This window comes from Melospiza georgiana, chromosome 8, assembly GCF_028018845.1.
Source record: "Melospiza georgiana isolate bMelGeo1 chromosome 8, bMelGeo1.pri, whole genome shotgun sequence".
Taxonomy (NCBI): Eukaryota; Metazoa; Chordata; class Aves; order Passeriformes; family Passerellidae; genus Melospiza; species Melospiza georgiana.
The window spans coordinates 15,244,100-15,261,705 of record NC_080437.1 but is presented as its reverse complement, the minus strand read 5'-3'; the positions used below and the strand labels follow the sequence as shown (position 1 = coordinate 15,261,705).

General features: G+C 37.0%; 1 protein-coding gene across 1 annotated transcript in view; it reads left to right on the top strand.

The window, feature by feature from the left end:
• LRMDA (leucine rich melanocyte differentiation associated) overlaps window positions 1–17,606 on the top strand; it is a 601,978-nt gene that overhangs the window by 493,479 nt on the left and 90,893 nt on the right. Inside the window, exon 6 of the mRNA XM_058029718.1 lies at window positions 12,795–12,879. Coding sequence (XP_057885701.1) covers window positions 12,795–12,879 — 85 coding nt within the window. The remainder of the gene's footprint in view (window positions 1–12,794; window positions 12,880–17,606) is intronic.

Genomic DNA, 17,606 nt, shown 5'->3' with positions numbered 1-17,606 from the left:
TTTGTTAAGTGCTTTCTGGATTTTATGGGCAGGGACAACTAGTAAGAGCATTCCTTCAAGGGGAGCATGGAAAACCTCTTGAAGAGACAGAACCTAATGCATTTTAGGACAGTATTCATTAAATCCATCACCTCAATGAAGAAAACCTCACTTACCAATATCTCATGGCCAGAATGAACTCCAGAGGTCCACACATAGAGCTTGGAAAACACATTTTGAGATAAATCAACACTCTGGCTGTTTTTTCTCTCCTCTTATTGAGGTGAAGGTATCTTTAAAGTGGACATTAATTATTGATAAGCTCAAGAAAATTAATTATAAAAATTAGGTTAGCTGTGTTATGCATTTCTGAAACATGGACAAGAAGTCTCAGACAGCGCTGAACTACTTTATGTAGGAAATTAGTTGTGAGTTAAGAAAACCTAAAGCAAAAGTACTGTGACAATGTTTTTTTCTATACCTCAGTTTTGTGTTTATACAAAACTGGAGTTTTAACAAATTGATATAATTATATTTTCCATAAATATTTTGATTGCCTTTTCCTTTTTAGTGTCCAGTGTTTTCCATTGGTTTTCATTTATTTTGATTCACCAAAAACTATGCAAAAAAAATACTGATTGAGTACTGCATTTTCTAGTTTAATGACTTGGTGTATGATTTTCTATCTCTCGCGCATTCATTTGTGAAGATCCTAAAATTAATTCCTGTTCCTGTGGTTAATAATTTGCATCAGAGATTGTTTCTGTTTTCTAAGCAGATGCTTTACAAATAAATAAGATATTAATTAATCACATTCTCTATATCCCTAAAATTTGAAGTGTTTGTATTCTGAAGTCATAAGGTAAGGCCTAAATGTTCTTTCTTTAACATTTTTAAATGTGGCTGTTGCTTTACCTTCTGGAGGCTGTCCCCTGTGGAGAAAAATCTGGGCATAGACACACTTATAAAATCATCAGCGTTCAAGACAATTTTACATATTGAGAGATGGTAGCCTAAAAGACAAAAGAGACAAAGTGTGTTTTTCACACATGCTGGGTTTTTTGTCTGGGACAGAAGTCATCAGACAAGAGGGAAATCTCCCTTTATAAATGTATGAATAGTTCACCCTGGCAGCTCACAGGCCATGGCAGGGATTCCAGTCCTCCTGGTTGGGATCCAGAAGTGAAAGCCTTCGGAAGATTCTGTTTCTGCCTCTTGATCCCTCCCCACCCACGCACCTCAAGCCATCTGAGGTTTACCTTCAGTCAGGTCATCAGCTCTTCAAAGGAAGACAGAGACAGAAGTAGGAGCAGAGGCAAACCCAGAAATTATTGAAATTCCCTTTTTTTTTTTTCCCTGACAGTACTGTCGGTGAGTATTTCTGATGGGGACAACACTAGCTTCATCTTTGCCTCTTCTCTGTTTCCTGTGTACTTGCTCAATTAAATAATGTTTTTTATTTATCTGGAAAAAGTCCCTTTAGAGGTTTCTGTGGTAGACCAGTGCTCCTATTCCTGTTTTATTGTCTGATGGCTTTGATGCTCTGAACTCATATTATTGTGATCTGGGTTTTTTTTCAGTTTGCTGCTGACTCAAAGTATTTAAAAAGCTATTGGACATTTGACAAACATAGCAAATTGCTGGTACAGACAGATTCACCAAAATTATCCCTAGAAATATTAGTATGGAGGTCATGTTTGAGTTACTCAAATGACATTTTCTAAGTGGAATTGTGTTTTAGTTTGTTTATTAGGAATTTTTGCTTTGTTTCTTTCTGTGGAGCTAGGGGAAGAGGGTGCCATAATCCATAACCTTAAGGATGTTCTGAAGGAAATAGGTTAGCTTCCACAGTAAGCAGGACCCACAGTGGCTTTAAAATTCAAATGTTTCATTAGACTACCTTTTCCACTGGCAGCTTTCTTTACATCCTGAAATCCTTCAGAAAAACCACTATAGAACATGGAGCTATCACATAAAGTTGATTTTTATGTTTTCCCAGTCTCGAGCTACTTAGTGCAAAGAAAATTTTGTGCCAGTCAGCCCAAGATGTGTTACAGCACTGTTAAAGCCCAGCCTGTTAATTACAGATGTTTTGCACTGTTAGGGTGATGCACAGAATTCTTGGAAAAAGGTTTCCTTCAGCAGCATGTAGTTTTACAGTACAGTCAACAGAATGTTGTGGAATAGCAATTATGGGAATAAGGAGAATGCACAAGCTATTGGAGTGAACGCTTTAATGCTGATACATTTTTCCTGATAAAAGCAACTCAGATAAGAGGATATGCAAGTTATTGTAGCAATTAGTTTTTCTAAGATGTCTATCTATATGAAGTGTTTCATGGTAGGGAGAAAAACCACAACTTTGTAGTAGAATGCAAAGTTTATTACATTTCTAGACTACATTATCCTTGTCAGCTAGATTAAAGCATTCTCCTAGTTTCTGTCCTATATTACCCTAACAAGTGAGGAAATAATGTAGTGTTGTTACAGGGAGTAGCTTATACATTTTGACATAAGTGTGAGAGAAATCACTTGAAATGTGAGGCAACCAAGAGGAATAATTAGGAACAGCAGAATGATCTCAGTAATATGACAATAGTTTCTAAAGCACCCCACAGGATTGAAATCATCAGGTTTGCTTGACCTATATCTTTAATAATACAGCTCATTGCCCTTGTATTGAAGCTAGAGGGAAGGACAAAGTATAAGCTTTATCATGTTTTAGGAGAAATTGCAAAAAGTTTATTTATTAACACAGCACGAAATGGCCCATTTCTATGATTACCAAACAGGAAAGCAAGTTGGGCCACAGTTCACCACACAGAACACTTTATAGTCAGGCTTGGCTGGCAAAAAATATTATGTAACACTCAAATAAGATAAATAGCTGCATTGGCAGGGGAAATAACCTTCTGTTTAATTAGAAAATAAGAGCTGTATGGGACAATAAAAATGGTTACTGCTGCCCTCAGTCACTGTTTAATAAATATGGTCGTGCTGAAGATAATGCTAAGTGTTATTTATTTGTGTAATATCATGGGCTCAGTAATTGTTCATGTTCTTGATAGTTGCCCTGTATGGGGAATGAGTCCATTTCATGTTTTCTTTGTTTAATTTTTAAAAGGGAAGTTTTTTAAGCTGTTTTTAAAAACCAAAGATATGTTAACGCCTCAGTGTTGCTGTAACAAATTGCTGGTTTTCTTAGCATACCTTCAGGGTAATTAGGCTTTGAGTTTTATATTTTCCAGGCTGGATTGTCTATCTGCCTTGGATATGTTTCTATGTCTTTGAGAGGAAGCCTAATTTGAATTTTCAGCTGTCCATTTAGTTGTGGCTGTGTTTTGAATGAGTCCTAAGGTCTGGTTTTAGCATGGTTTTGCCTTCCTTTGGAGGTTTAAGCACTAAACATGCAAATCAAGTCCAGCAAGGCACGGTGTGGAAGACTGAAGATTTCAGTGAACCTTTTCCCTAAAGAGAGCAGTTTTCACTAGTAAATTGAGCATCAAATTGTGCTATGTGCATATGTATCAAAAGTTTCCTTTCTCTGTAGAGCATGTTTATTGGATATGGACATTGTTCTGGGCTTCACCTCTTCAGGAACATAAACATATTTATCAAATGCTTGACAGAAAAGCAGGGCATGGGATGCATTTCACAATATATTTTTAACAAGCTTGGTATCCCAGCCCTATTGCTTTTGGTCACAATCTTTCTGTTTCAAATCTACAGTAAGTACAGGGATTTGAAAAAGGATATCAAAGACTTTTCTTGGTTTTATCCAAAGGGATAATTCACAAGATATTTCATCAACAAGCTTGAACCCCTCCTTCCTTCCCTACTTTCCTTCCTCCCCCAAATGTGGACTGTATGTCAAGAGGCAAAACAAAACAAAACAAACCCCCTTTTCTTCACACAATTCACTTTAAGCTTTAAAATCCTCCAAAATCCCCAATCTCCCCTTGCAGTCTGGTTCCCACTCTCCAGCTTTCCTCATCCCCCTCTGAAAGAAAAAAGCTCTTCTTTAAGGGACTGATAGGTTGTAGAGCGATGCTTAGCAACAACATTCCTGTGCCTTAAGTAGCTGCAAGCCCCTAGCTGAACCCTTTGATGTGACTGTCAGGGCAGATTTATTTTGTTTTAGCACATTGTCTACTTGTCCAGATGTATCAGGAGATAAAAAGGAGTCATGTTTACACTCTTTTTGGGAGGGGGAGGAGGGGAGGAGATGTAATTAAATCGCATTTTTGATGAATCTCTGAGAGATCAAGATGAAGAACAGAGGAATTGGCTTGAATATAGAGGGGAAACCCATTTGCCTGCCCTGACACCTGACATTGTAGGAAGATGAAGTGTAAAGCCCTAGCACAATGTGTTGATTTGGTTCTGCTGAACCCTTTAACTTTGTGTTTTTTCATGTGTTGGTAGTTCATGAGAGTCCAGAAAGGCCTATTAGAGAGTAGCAGCTGTGCACCATGGAGTCTTCCCTGTGTATGTATAATTTGTCCTGGTTGAAAAAAATGTGGTTTTCTCTATAATATTAGTGTTATATATCACATATCCCAGGATCTCTGGCTGTGGTAAGTGGCTGTCAATCAAATAATTAAGGAAAAAAGAAAAAAACCCAACGAAATTGAGCCTCAGTGATCCTGGATAAACAAGTGTGCAGCGTGAGGCAGACGTTGCTGAATTCTCCAGCAGAACAAATACCACAGATAAATCCATTTTTGTTTATTTGCTTTTAACTTGCACATTTAGTAACACCATCCTGAGCTCTATTAATAACCTGCGGTGTGCAGTGACAAGTCAGATTCCAGCATTCAGTATGCTGTGGGTATGCCAAGTGAATAGAATGCTAGTTTTAATCTGCTGTTACAAAAGTTACTCTATTTGCATTTTAAATAGGTTACACTGCAGCACCCCCTTCTGCTGACTGAATAGAGTGACAAGAGGTTTGAGCTGCAATTCAGCTCTATTCCCCCATGACAGAATGAAGATGCCTTGAAAGCATTTTTAACCTTTCAGTTTCTTTATTCCTGTGCCTGTTAAGTGAGGAGGCCAGCACAACTTAGCAACAATCATTAAAGTAAAGCTTATACTTTTTAGGATCTAGCTTTCATTTTTTTGCAATATTTTCCATACTTCCTAAAAAAAACAAGGCATGCAGAAGGTATCGGACTGAAAAGCAAAGCTAAATAAGTGCTCTGGCATTGCAAACAATTATGCTTGGCCTGTGAAATGTATGCAGGGTTCTGCAATCCTCTGATTATCATTGAATGTGCTTGAAAGTGATGATATTCCATTGCTGATTTAATTTATGGAACAGTCTTGGAAGTTCCTATCTAAAAAAAATCAACTTAGCTTGATGACTTTGTCTTTGCTTTTGAAGAATCTATCAGATTGGCAAAAGGAGGTGAAGTTCTGAATTACCTGGTTTCAAAATAAAGGGCTATGAAAAGTAATGAGTTACAGGATCATATGTAATGTGTATTTGAGTTCTACATCAGTGTTTTTATGCAGTTTATAAACTGTTGCTATGCCATAGCATAGCAGGAATCTTGGCAATCACTCTACTACTGCTCTGTGTTGTAGTTGTGATGTAATTGGTTGAAACATATTGCAGGGAATGACTGAAGGAAACTTGGAATCCAATACGTTGTCAGTGTACTTCCCTTCACGTTGACTTACCTATGCTTTTGGCACTTTCTGTTTATGCTGTAACCTCTAAAAACTCCATATTTCTCTTTCACTCCCTCAGAACTGTTGGACAATGAGTGAAAATCAATAAATGTCATGTTTGGGTGTTGGTGAGGTGGGGACTTAGAAAAAGGTTCTAGCATCACAAAATTCATTTGTGGTTCACTTCATGAGGAACTTCAAAGAATACCTGTCTATGACAACTCAGAATTCTCCAGCAACAGTTGGAGAGTTTTGTGGTTTGTGGTATGACATACTTATTTGTGGTTTGCTTTGTCTACTATTTTACTGGTGTGTGAGCCCCTTGGATCCTGCATAGTGTAAATGAAAAGAAGGTAGCATGTGTGTTCTCAGAATATGGAGGTAAAGATGCTGACACAGAAATATAACGTAGAATATATAATAATTGTGTAGAAATAGAAGGTAAAACATGTAATAATTTGGACTTACTTTCCCAACATAAGTTTAGGATTCAAGGCCAGCAGATTTTTCTTTATTGTTTTATACTTCTGGGAGTTGTTTTTTGAGGTTTGATTTCTTTAGTACCAACCTAAAACATTAAGAATTAAGAAATCTATTTTTGGGATAAATATGATTGAGGAACTTTGAATTTATTTTGTAGTGTGATTTGAAATGAATTTATTCCTGTTTTAAACCCTAACACGTTTTACAGTGTGTAGATTGCATGCTGGATTATATAAATGGGTATTGCTTTCATTCACTGTTGTGTGGCTAGCATGTACAACTGCTCCTTTAGGGACATATTCTGTCTGTCCCAACTGTAGTGAAAGACACTGAGCCACTTGAGCAGTAAGGTTTAATTTATAAAAACTGAATATTTTACAATTTGGCATGTGGTTAGGGAGAGGTGGTAATAGTTACTTCCCTTCCACTCATTAAACTGAACCTGAGCTGAAGAATCTCGTGTATCCTTCTGCTTTTAAGTGTAAGTAGCTGAGATGCACTTTTTAAAAAGAGAAGGCAAATACTGTGCAAGAATTTCACTTTTTATTTAATGACCTTGAAAAAATATTAAGAAGATTCTAAAATTCTTGGTTTGTGAGTGATATAAGTTGAGAAAGAATGGTCTTGGAAGTCAAAAAGCCTAGTGGGTGTTTTTGTATGTGATATGTTACAGTAGAACAAATCAATTCAGGCTCCTTAGATGCAGTCATTGCCTTGTGATTATATTTGTGTAAAGTCTTGGAGCCTTTGATCAAAGAAAGGCATTTGTGACTAGGTCTAATCCAAGCTCTTTAAGGTGTTTAACTTGCACGGGGGGGAAGAGGTTGATAACAGCTGGGATTTAAATTTAGTTTTGCTGAACTTTTGTTTTGAAAGGATTTCTATTATACACTGCTTCCTTTTCCATACAGAAGATGGATCATTGAGTAAACCTAAAAGGGAAAGAGGATATGGGAGGAAATGGGTGGGAACTTGGAATTAATCTTCTGAAGAAAAATGTTTGATCAGCGGGTAGGAGAGTATGAAATCCTCTGATGTTGACAGCAGGCAACTTTCTGACTGGTGTGTGATTGACAACTTTGATGCTCCAGTGGGGAGCGAGTGTCCAGCCGTGCTCAGGCATCCTCTGTCTGTGGGTGGTAGTGTTAATAATGTGGCAACTGGAAAGATTAATTGTGGACAAGCAGCAGGATTACGAGGAGGGCTTCACAGGTCTAAAAGGAACAGCGGTAGGAAGGCCTCTGATCTGTCAGCCCAAAAGGAAATTAGTTAGGGCAGGCTGGAGCAGGCTTAAAAAGGGAGAAGGAGGGGGGAGGGTGAGATGGAGTAATGGAAGAAGGGAAGCATTTAGGATATTAAGGCAAAATGAAGAGGATATTGAAAAAGGTCATAAGGGGATGGGACCAATGTTCTTGAAAGACCTTAATACACTGCATCCTCCTACAGTACATGCAGAGTTCAGCTTGTTTTGCAGAGAAGTGCAAAGTGACTTCTGTCATGGTTAGAGCTGCCCCACTAGGTAACACCTCTTGCTTGTTTCTGAACGAGCGGGAGAATAAACTCAGATTAAGGATTTTCAAGGATGTGTAAGTGCAAAATACATAGCAGAGAGTTTACTTAAGATCTTTCTGCAGGTTACTAACTGCTGTGTGTTTTACTTCCCACTCTTTTTGGTAGAAGTAGGGATTTTGCCAATAAATTCTGTGTTACCATTAAAGAGGCCATTCATCATGCTTACTAATGTTATTAATCAAGATACACCACAGTACTCTTAAAATGAGATCATTTTGATAAATCATGTATGACATGAAAAGACTTTATTCCTTTTAAGTGCAATTTAGACTGTAATTTTTTTCCTCATTTATGATTCATGGGAGAAACATGGATAAAATTCCCTTGCACATTTACACCTTATCTTCAGTAATAATTCAAAACTGCTCTTAGATGAAAATTCAAGAAGATTCACCAAAGCTGAATGCCAGCTCATTATTTTCTGGCATTCAGTAGTCCAAAAATAATGTCCATACATTAGGTGCTTTTCACAATAGTTGAATTTGGCTGCACACCAGACATATCGATTACACTCAATTAAGCCTAAATGCATAAGAATTATCTGATGTTCATTTGCATTTTTGATCCCTGCTTTCAACCTTGCAATTTAACATTAAGTGAAAACCAAAAGGTAAAGTAAATTCAAGTGAGAAGTGTTAATCTCTCTTTCAAGAGAATAAGGGAATGCTTTGAATTTGAAATGCTTTGAATCTTAAGCTCCACTCTTTCTGTTAAATGTGAAAAATTCTCTTTACTTTCTTGTTAAAGGTTATTGAAGTTAGAAGGCCAACCACAATGTAAGATCACTGTTCTCCTTGTTGTCCTAATATACAATAATTTGACTACTGTATTGGTAGCATCACATCTGAAAATAAGCTGCTAAAATATCTGGATTGAATATTTGCTAAAGTCAAAGTCGTGCTCTTGATTATAGCTGAAACACTTTGTATTATTGATTAGATTTAAGAGTGTCAGAAGTGGACTTTTTGTTTACTCCTGTGTTTAGAAATACAAAAATGAAATGTGCAGTAGAGAGATATTATTTGGATAGCAGAGTCATTTAAATTTTACCTTCTCAAACAATGATTCAAAGAGGATTGGCTTGTCTGAGTTTCCCCTTTACTTCCTTCAACAGCTGAAATATTTGAAGGAACTTGTGTGGTTGCCAAAAATAGCACAACATTTTATTTTTTTTTTCTATCATTGGTCTCTACAAATTTGTTTTGATGCAGCAGATGTACAGTATGTCCTGACACTTCACATGATGTTCCCTTACTAGTACCATCCAAGTATTGCATTTTTCATTCCTTGTAAAGTGGAATTCAGGGATTAAACAAATTAGCCTTTTTTTTTTTTTGTTTAGTCTAATTAGATTCCTCCACTCTTGAGAGCTAGCTGTTGGTGTGTGGCTGACAATTTTCTTCTAAATGGGTTATTTTTTTTTTCTGCTCATTAAAGTGACTCTAATTTATGCTGGAGTTTAGCAAAGACAGCTGCTAACTCGAGGCTCAGTCTGCTTGGCTGTGGAGCAAGGAAAGTGGGGAATCCCCTTCCATCGGGAGCAGCCTCCTCTGCTGGTAGGGGTGCTGTGCCACCTCTTGGTTCTACAGAATGGGTGTTGGGTGGGTGACAAACTGCAGGCAGCCCATCTGAACCCTCTGGTGAGCCCCCAGCCGGGGAGGGGACAGCCAGACTGGAGTGCTCCACTCAGGGCCTGCTCTGGCATCTTTTCTAGTCTCTTTATCCCTTCTTCCATGCTTCACCTTTTTATTTTTTTCCCCCTCACTGGTTGTATGGTTGCTAAGTTCATAGAAAAGCAAATACGTTGCAAATAAAGTTGTTATTACCTGACCATTTCCTAGGATTGAATAGTTAAAGATTTGTTGTATTGCTGTGCTCAAATTTAGTTTTTGATGTTTTGTTGTGGGTTTTTTTTGGTTGTTTGTGGATGTTTTTCTTCCTGCTTCATCTTCTACAATGTCTGTAATTTTGATGAACATGCTTTTTGCAGTCTATTTAGCATCAACTACAACAATTTGGATAAAACACACAGGTTAATATGAAGAGAGGTACCACAGTTTAGCAAATGTTTGATTATGTGCATAACAGTGGGGCTGTGAGTAGTCTAACTTTATCTTGTAAGTGTTAAACCAGGTACTGTGATATACTGCAAAACTTGAATGACTTCAAGGTTTCAAAAACTACAAGCTTCTTCTGTAATAATACCATTAGAATTTCTTTACTGAGTTATTTTGTGACCTGTTTCTATAAAATTGGATCTACCAACCAGTTTAAACAGCTTTCCTCAAAGCTATTTGTATGCATAGTTACTTTCCACTGCAAGAACTTCTGATGCATATGTCACCAATACTTGAAGACATAACTGTCACATGTCAATGCTGTCACAATATTCCTGTGAATATTAAGAGTAATGCAATCTATACAAATCTCTTCGGAAAATAGCTTAGGGGCAAATGTCAGAATGTGGTAGAGAAAACAAATAGTTGTCTTTCTGCTGGTGCACAGGCTTACTCAGAAACGTGATGTGGAACTTGAGCCAGTGCTTGTGCAAAACAGTCCTAACACTGGATGATATTCCATGGAATTAAAGTTGCTCTAACTGAATGCTTAGCTCAAAGGTAATGAAAACTGTTCTATATTTGACAGGGAATTATATACTGTACATAAAATAACAGAAAAACACCAATAAACAAACCCTTCTTTCTTGTGTTTCCTAAAATTGGAAATAAAGCTAAATTGCCCCTTCACTCCAATATCCTTTTTAGAAGCTCTTGAATTTTGCTCACTCAGTGGTATATTGCTGAAATGGCAAAGTCTCTTCTAGTAATTTTAGGTAAAGCTATCATCAAGCTGTCAACAGTCTAAATTGAGATTAAAAGTACCAAAGAGAAACCTTCACTATTACCAGAGTCCCAAATAAGTACACTTGAATAGGCAGATACCATCTAGAGTGTACAGTATGAGACCACTTATTCTTCCAGTTTTTTGAGTGATTTTCAGGGACGAAGCATGATGTTAAATAATGACATTTTTCTCCTTTTCTCACTCAGAACTACTCAACCCAAATGAAACATGTAGTTGTTCTTGGAATTAGTTTCAAATATCACATAGCTGGGTCTAAGGGGTTTCTATCTCTCTCTCTTACGTGTTATGTGCCCTTGGCTCATATTGGTTGGTCACCAGAGAGATTTCCAATAATTCATTATCCAGAGGAGATAGAGCTGCAGGTTTGCAGTTCACCAAAAGCAAGGTATCATTCATTCTGGCTGCAGGTGAGAGTTATGTCTGTAGCAGTATGTCTGTGAACAGAGGTGCTCTGAATAAGGTTTATTGTCACTGGTGAGTCAGCAGAGCCAAGATATTCTCTATTTTTATTCATCTCTGATAAGTAGCATCCTTGCTGTTTAGGCAAACTTGCTTCTGTTAAATTCTATTAAGATGCTTGTTTTGATGCATGATGCATCTGCATGCTGTGACCTGATTTTTCCTAAGGACAAAAATGAGGTTGTAACTATGTCTGGCACAGAAATTGATGGCTGGTCTCCAAAAGCAAAATCTTAGTATGCTAATCTAGTCAGTCACCTCTTAACATTTTATGTACTATCATTTAGGAGTCCAACAGCTACAACAAGGAAGATTTCTAAGTTACAGCCTTTAACAAACTATTATCAGGATTAACTTTCAGTGTTACGGATTTCTGATTATTGTTCTTTGGTTTGGTCTGGTAATTAAAATTTGAATTAGTATTTATGCTTTTTCTTCCCCAAAACACTGTAGCTCTATTTTATACTTCTATATTAACCACACATTGGAGACCTGTGGGATCATAAATTTTGAGGAAGTTGAGGAAGTTCAATTATAAAGTCAGTAAGACTGAGGTGAATTCCTTTGATTGACTTTTGCAGCTTAGAAGTCAATATATCATTAGGGAACAAACTGCACAGAAGATAGCAATTATTTTCTCAAGACTCCCTTTAGTGAATTATCATGAGATTCAAGAAATAGTTTATCTTTTGTATTTTTCTCTTTATTTGCCTTATTTTTTCTGTTAGAAATTATCATATAACTTTCAGTGAATGCTGTCCTTTGTGTCTTCTATTTAAACACATGATCTTTTTATGTCTGTTGAAATGGGTAGGTTGTAAATACTCTAGAGCAAACTCTGTATCTGAAACTGAACATATCACTACTGCATCACCAGCCGAAGTTAGACTGAACTTTTAAAACTGACAACGATTCGTATTCACCAACACAATTTATTTTTGTATCTTCTAACTGCTATTCTGTAACTAAAAAGCAGGATGGTAAATGTGGCTTGTTTTAACTTCATATCTATATATCTTCAGCTGAAATATTCAATGGAATGAGGGTTAGTTTATTGTAAATCATAGTTCTTAAGTGTAATCTTTTAAAATTAGAATCATAGGATCTTGAGACTTATTAGGGAGAAAGATTTGGGCTTCTTCTCCCTTAACACCTTACTTTTAAGGGTTATGAGCAAGTCCTCTTGGGTACTTATTTCTTTTATTAGACTTCTGCTATAGGTTTTAAGTGTTTATTGTTAACAATTCTATGTACTTGTACACTTTTTTTTTCATTATAGGCACTATAATTTTTACTAGATCCCTTCATTTAGCTCACAGGGAAGTGGAATGAGAAAATCATTTGGGATTTTTTTTCTTTAGATTTGAAAAGTACAATATCTTAGCCCAACTTCCTATTTTCTATCTCCTTTCATTTATGTGGACTCATTCATAACTTGCTTTAGGTAAATATTAATCTGTTTCAACAAGAGGAAAAATTTTGACATTGCCTAAAGATTTCCTGACAAAGATGGTAATTTCTTTTAAGCTGCCAGCTGTGTGAAAAGATTCATTTAGTAATGATACATAATGCCATTGCGTAAACTCTTGTGAGTGCAGCAACCTTGAGGAACGGCAAGGAGCCTTAACAAAAACAAATTAATCCTTCATGGCTGGTAACTCCGTGCACCTGCAAGCCCAGCACTGATCCTGCAGGTGCATCGCTCTGCCTGGTCCCTGCCCTGCACTCAGAGCACTGACAGTGTTTGCTTTGTCACACAGGCCTCCAGTGCTGCTGCCTCGGCCTCTCCAGAGATGCACTACACACCTCTGCCTGCCGGATCCAGAGACCTCACCAACCACCGAGGTGCGAGCTCCATTCTGTTGCTATCAGCTTCTGCCGCGTGATAAGCTTTGCTCTAAGGCCTTCTCTCTCTCAGGTGCTGCTGCATTTCACAGAGATCACCGTGCCTTTCAAGCACTCTGTGAGAAAACCATAGCTGTCAAGACTACAGATTTTTAACTCATATTAAATAGGATTTACAGGTAGTCTGCCGGGAAAGCAAATAAATCTATGGATAATAATGCTCAGTGATTTTTGCATGTGTGTGTGTGAGAGAGAAAAATGGAGAGAGATTAGAGTACTTAAACATTGCTAAGTAGATGATTACGTGCAGCACTGGTAATTTTGAGAGAATTTGTAAACTTTCTAATATTTTTTAAGTGAGCACTTTTTGGCAGTTTAGAAATTAGGACTATAATTTTGAAATGTTAACACATTTTCATTGCAATAAAAAGGGATTGTTCTCTGTTTTTCAACATAAAAAGTGGATCAGTTTTCAATTTCCTTTTTCATCAGTCCTTAGAACTTAAAAAAACACCTTGGGCAAATTCACAAATTCCTTCTGCATACCTATGAAACAAAAAATTCAGGGAACAGGTGAAAAACTGAAGCAGTCAGGAAGAGGGTGCATTCCAAGCTTTTTCACTTTTTTTCAAAAAGAAGACATTTTTAAAGCTTGCAGCACTTTTTCATCTTAAAACCATAGCAACAATCCTCTTATTTATTTCCCATATGACTCATTGATTCTCCATTGATCATGTAAACCATTTGTCTGTAGGCAGGGGTTTTTTTGGGATACCAGGATCCAGGTCAGCCTTATATTTATGAATTGATGGTAGCCTAATTTTAATGTGCGTTCAAATTCTGTATCACTACAGAGGATGGAAGCAGCTTTAGTAGCATTCCATATAACTTGATACCTTCTGAAAGGATCAGGCAGGTAATGCACCTGAAGAAGGATCTGTGATTCAGGTGTGAAGGATCAGGAACACAGGTGATTGGAACTTTTTTTGTTGCAGCCTGTATCACTGTTGTCCTAGAGCTGAGGATGAGTCTGAAGCTACATCCTGGCCTTGGTTTAGATTGCTATGGTGCAATCAGATCTCCTAGAAGATTGCTGTGGTGGAAATCAGATGTCCTACATGTGCTGTGGGTGCATTGTATGCCAGCACTGAGCACATATAGAAACTGATATGTTTTAAAGAGAAAGGACCAATCAAAATCCTGAATTTGAGCACAGACTTGGACTTCAGAGGTTACAGAACAACCTTTCCCCTCCAGAAAAGCCTGCAAGCCAGTGCCCTCCTTCTCCACCCAACCTCTTCCCCCCCATTCCCAAGACAAGTGGATTTGATTTTCAGATAAACATGTTGCTTTTGAGGTTGGGTTTCTGGTGTTGGCTGAAATGGCTAGGGTCTACTAGCAATAAACAGAATGACAGAATCTTGAGAAATACCTGAGTTGTACAGAAATACTTTCAAAGTACCCTTAAAAGCCAGGTATCTTCAGATTTTTTATTTAGCTAATAGTGTGTTGGAAGTGTGGCTTCATGGCTGATTTTGCTATCTAACTTGACAAAAGGAATTCTAGTAGTGTTGAATCAAAATCTGTGTGCCTGCATTATTGATTGACTCCTCTTGCAATACAGCAGTTTTGTGGCTGCAGTAGGTGTTGCAGACACGTCCAGCAGGTGTTTGCTCAGAGTGGGAGCTTGCCAGGCTCTAAGTGCCCACTGCCCTCACCAGGCTTTCAGAATGCCTGCCACCTTGCCATGAAAGAGGAAAATTATATTCCCCAAATCACCAACTTTCTACCCTTAGCAGTTCACATAATTTTTATTACTTCTGTCTTTACTCTCCCAGAAATATTCTGCTCTGCATGCTAAATATGCTGCAAATTTCCTTGTGATTAAACACAGTTATAAATAAAGGGAGAAGAGCATGTCATCCAAAGAAGGGGTAAAACTGGTCCTTAAAGAGACATTGTTAACATTATTTGATTAGTTTAAATATATCTGTATGCATGTTCATATATACACATATTCACAAGGAAATAATTAAGGACACTTTCCAAAATTGCAAGTCTTGGAAGAACCAATTCCAAGCTTAGAACAACCTGCTGGCAAGGCCCATTAATTCAATCAACTTCTTTTATACAAAGAAAAGTTCCGAAGTTCCCCAGCCCATAAAAGATTAATTGTAGTCAATAGAAAAATCTCCAAGGAAAGAATGAAATACTTAAGCATGCTATTTTAGGTTCTGAATATCTTCAATTTTTTTCTTCGCGGAATGCTTTCAGTGTTGTAAAGTGGAATTGAATCAGCTGTTGCATATGTAAATATTGGCGGTTTTCAGTGCATACTGGAATGAAGAATGCTGTAAGTTTGTGAGTGTAATTTGTCCCTGGAGAAGCTTGTTTACCAGAATCCTCAAGTCTGGCAAATGGTTTGGTACAGCTGCAAATTGATTTTTAGGGGACTGGGAGGGGGAGCCGGAGCAAGCTGCATGTATTTGCTTGGTACAGTTTCACTTGGACATTTCTCACTCTATTTAGCTATGATTTTTACAGGGAGAACAAAAACATATAATTATGCGTGGGTTGCACCATGTGTCTTGCAGCTTTTGTGTTCATGCATGCAGTACATAATTTCCAGTCAGGATCTGGTCCTTTAGGCTGACTCCATATTTTGTACAGACCATTTCGGGAATGGTGAAAATCTCACTTTCCCTTTCAAAGCCCACAGAAACAGCATATGACAGTGTGATGTGAGATGGAATGATAAGGAATGATAACTTGAAATATAGTGAGTGTTATATTGATACTTGAGTATATAAGTACATGAAGAGAGAAATAAATATTCTAGCATGTTTTTAAGCTTTAGACATTTTTTTCCCCATCTTGGGAAAGTTGCATTCCCTTATATTGCAGTGTTGCTTAGACCCACTTTTCTAAGTTGAACCTTACCTCAGTTCCACTGTTTCCACTGTTCATATTTTCAGTGAAAAATCTAAAGTCCTTCTATTTGGATTTTGGGCATCTGACAGCAATGTGACATGATTCTTTATGTGATCTAATTCTATCCTGTTAGACAAGGCTTCCAAAGTGGTAATTTTATAACTGGCTGTATTTTTGTTTTGATTCCAGAACAATGATCTCAAACTTCTAAGGGTCTTTCCATGGTCTTTGTTAAAGTAGGCTTTTGTGTTTTACTTTATATGGATTTAGAACCCAATTATTTACCTGGGAGAAGTTTGTGCAGTTCTCTCACCTGGTTAAAATAAGTGAGTTAAAAGACACAGCCTCCTGTCGTAAATGTGCTTCTTTTCTTTCTATATTCTATACATTGCTTGTGTTGTTCTAGCTTTCAAATTTTCTGGTGAAATCAAATATATGCACCCCACATTCCTGTCTGCTTTTCCAGATCTACCTTTTAGTTTTTAAATAGAAATAGCCATGCTCCACAAAAGTAATGAAATGTACTGACTTTTAGAAGAAATTTTTCCAAAAATTTTCGACTTATGTAATTATTTTTTAGTGATTTGTATGCATGTACCCTTCTGTTCCTTATTGATAATTTATTAACTGGATACATATCTTAAAATATAAACTTAAATTCTTAATAGTTGACATTGGTGACAAAAATATTTAAAGGATATTTATAAGGATAATTTGTCTGATGTGTGGAAAAAGGCTCTTCACCCTTTGCCCCACCCAAGTTGTATGTTTGGTTTTTTATAATGGCTTCCTTGCTTTATGTGTAAGCATTCAAACTCAAATTGCCTTCTGAAAAGTACAGTACTTTCCAGTTGATGAGGAAAATAACAGTTTATCATTGTATCTCTTCAGAAGCAATATCACTAAATCATGGCTATCATGAAAATCTGTTTTTCCATACAAAAGCATGTGCTGGATGCCTTTTGTATAAGCAGTTATTTTGTAACATTGTGTATTACCTGATTTACTTGGAAACATATTAATTTGCCAAAGCCATTTGGTTTCCAGTAACTATTTTCAGGTGACTCCTCCCTTTCTGTGCTCTTGTTTCTGGGAAAAAACAGTGGTAAGCCTACCCCATAGCTTACTGGTAAAAGGAAGGAGCAGTTTCCACTAAAAACTAATCCTGTATTTATGTAAGTAGTTTTTCGAATTTAGCTTGGATTTAGGCCAAGGTTTAATGGTTCTGATCTATTATGACTTGTAAAAAACTTTCTGAACAAATCCACTGTCCTGTTTTGGCATCTCTGCAGGTAACTATCCAAGCATCCTGGTATGTGCAGTCATTACATTGTCTCATGTTTGAATGATGAGTGTCCAAATGAAAAATTGGTATTTATTTTACCAATATGTTTCAATCAACAGACAGATGTGTTTTCTTATTTTATGATCTGGTCTTGATAGTCATCAAGTGCATTCAAATCTCATGCCCAGAAATCCAATAACAGAATATTTTAAAGCTTCTTATTAACGTTCTAAAGGTAATTTTATAGAGCCTTTTTGAACAAAGGAAGTGAGAGGTTGCTTTTGCTCAGTTTCTCTTTGTCTAACAGAGTTGTGCTGAAGGTTTCTTTTGGAATTAAATCTTTCCAAACTTTCCCATTCTTCAGCAAACAATCATAATCATAGAGAGACACCTGAACTTGCAATGTTTCCTTTTTCTGTGAGTGTTACACTGTGCTATTGTTCCCAGAGTACTTGGCATAGTAAATTTTCACTAATGACTTGTGTGTTCACACAAAATTCCTCCTGATTGT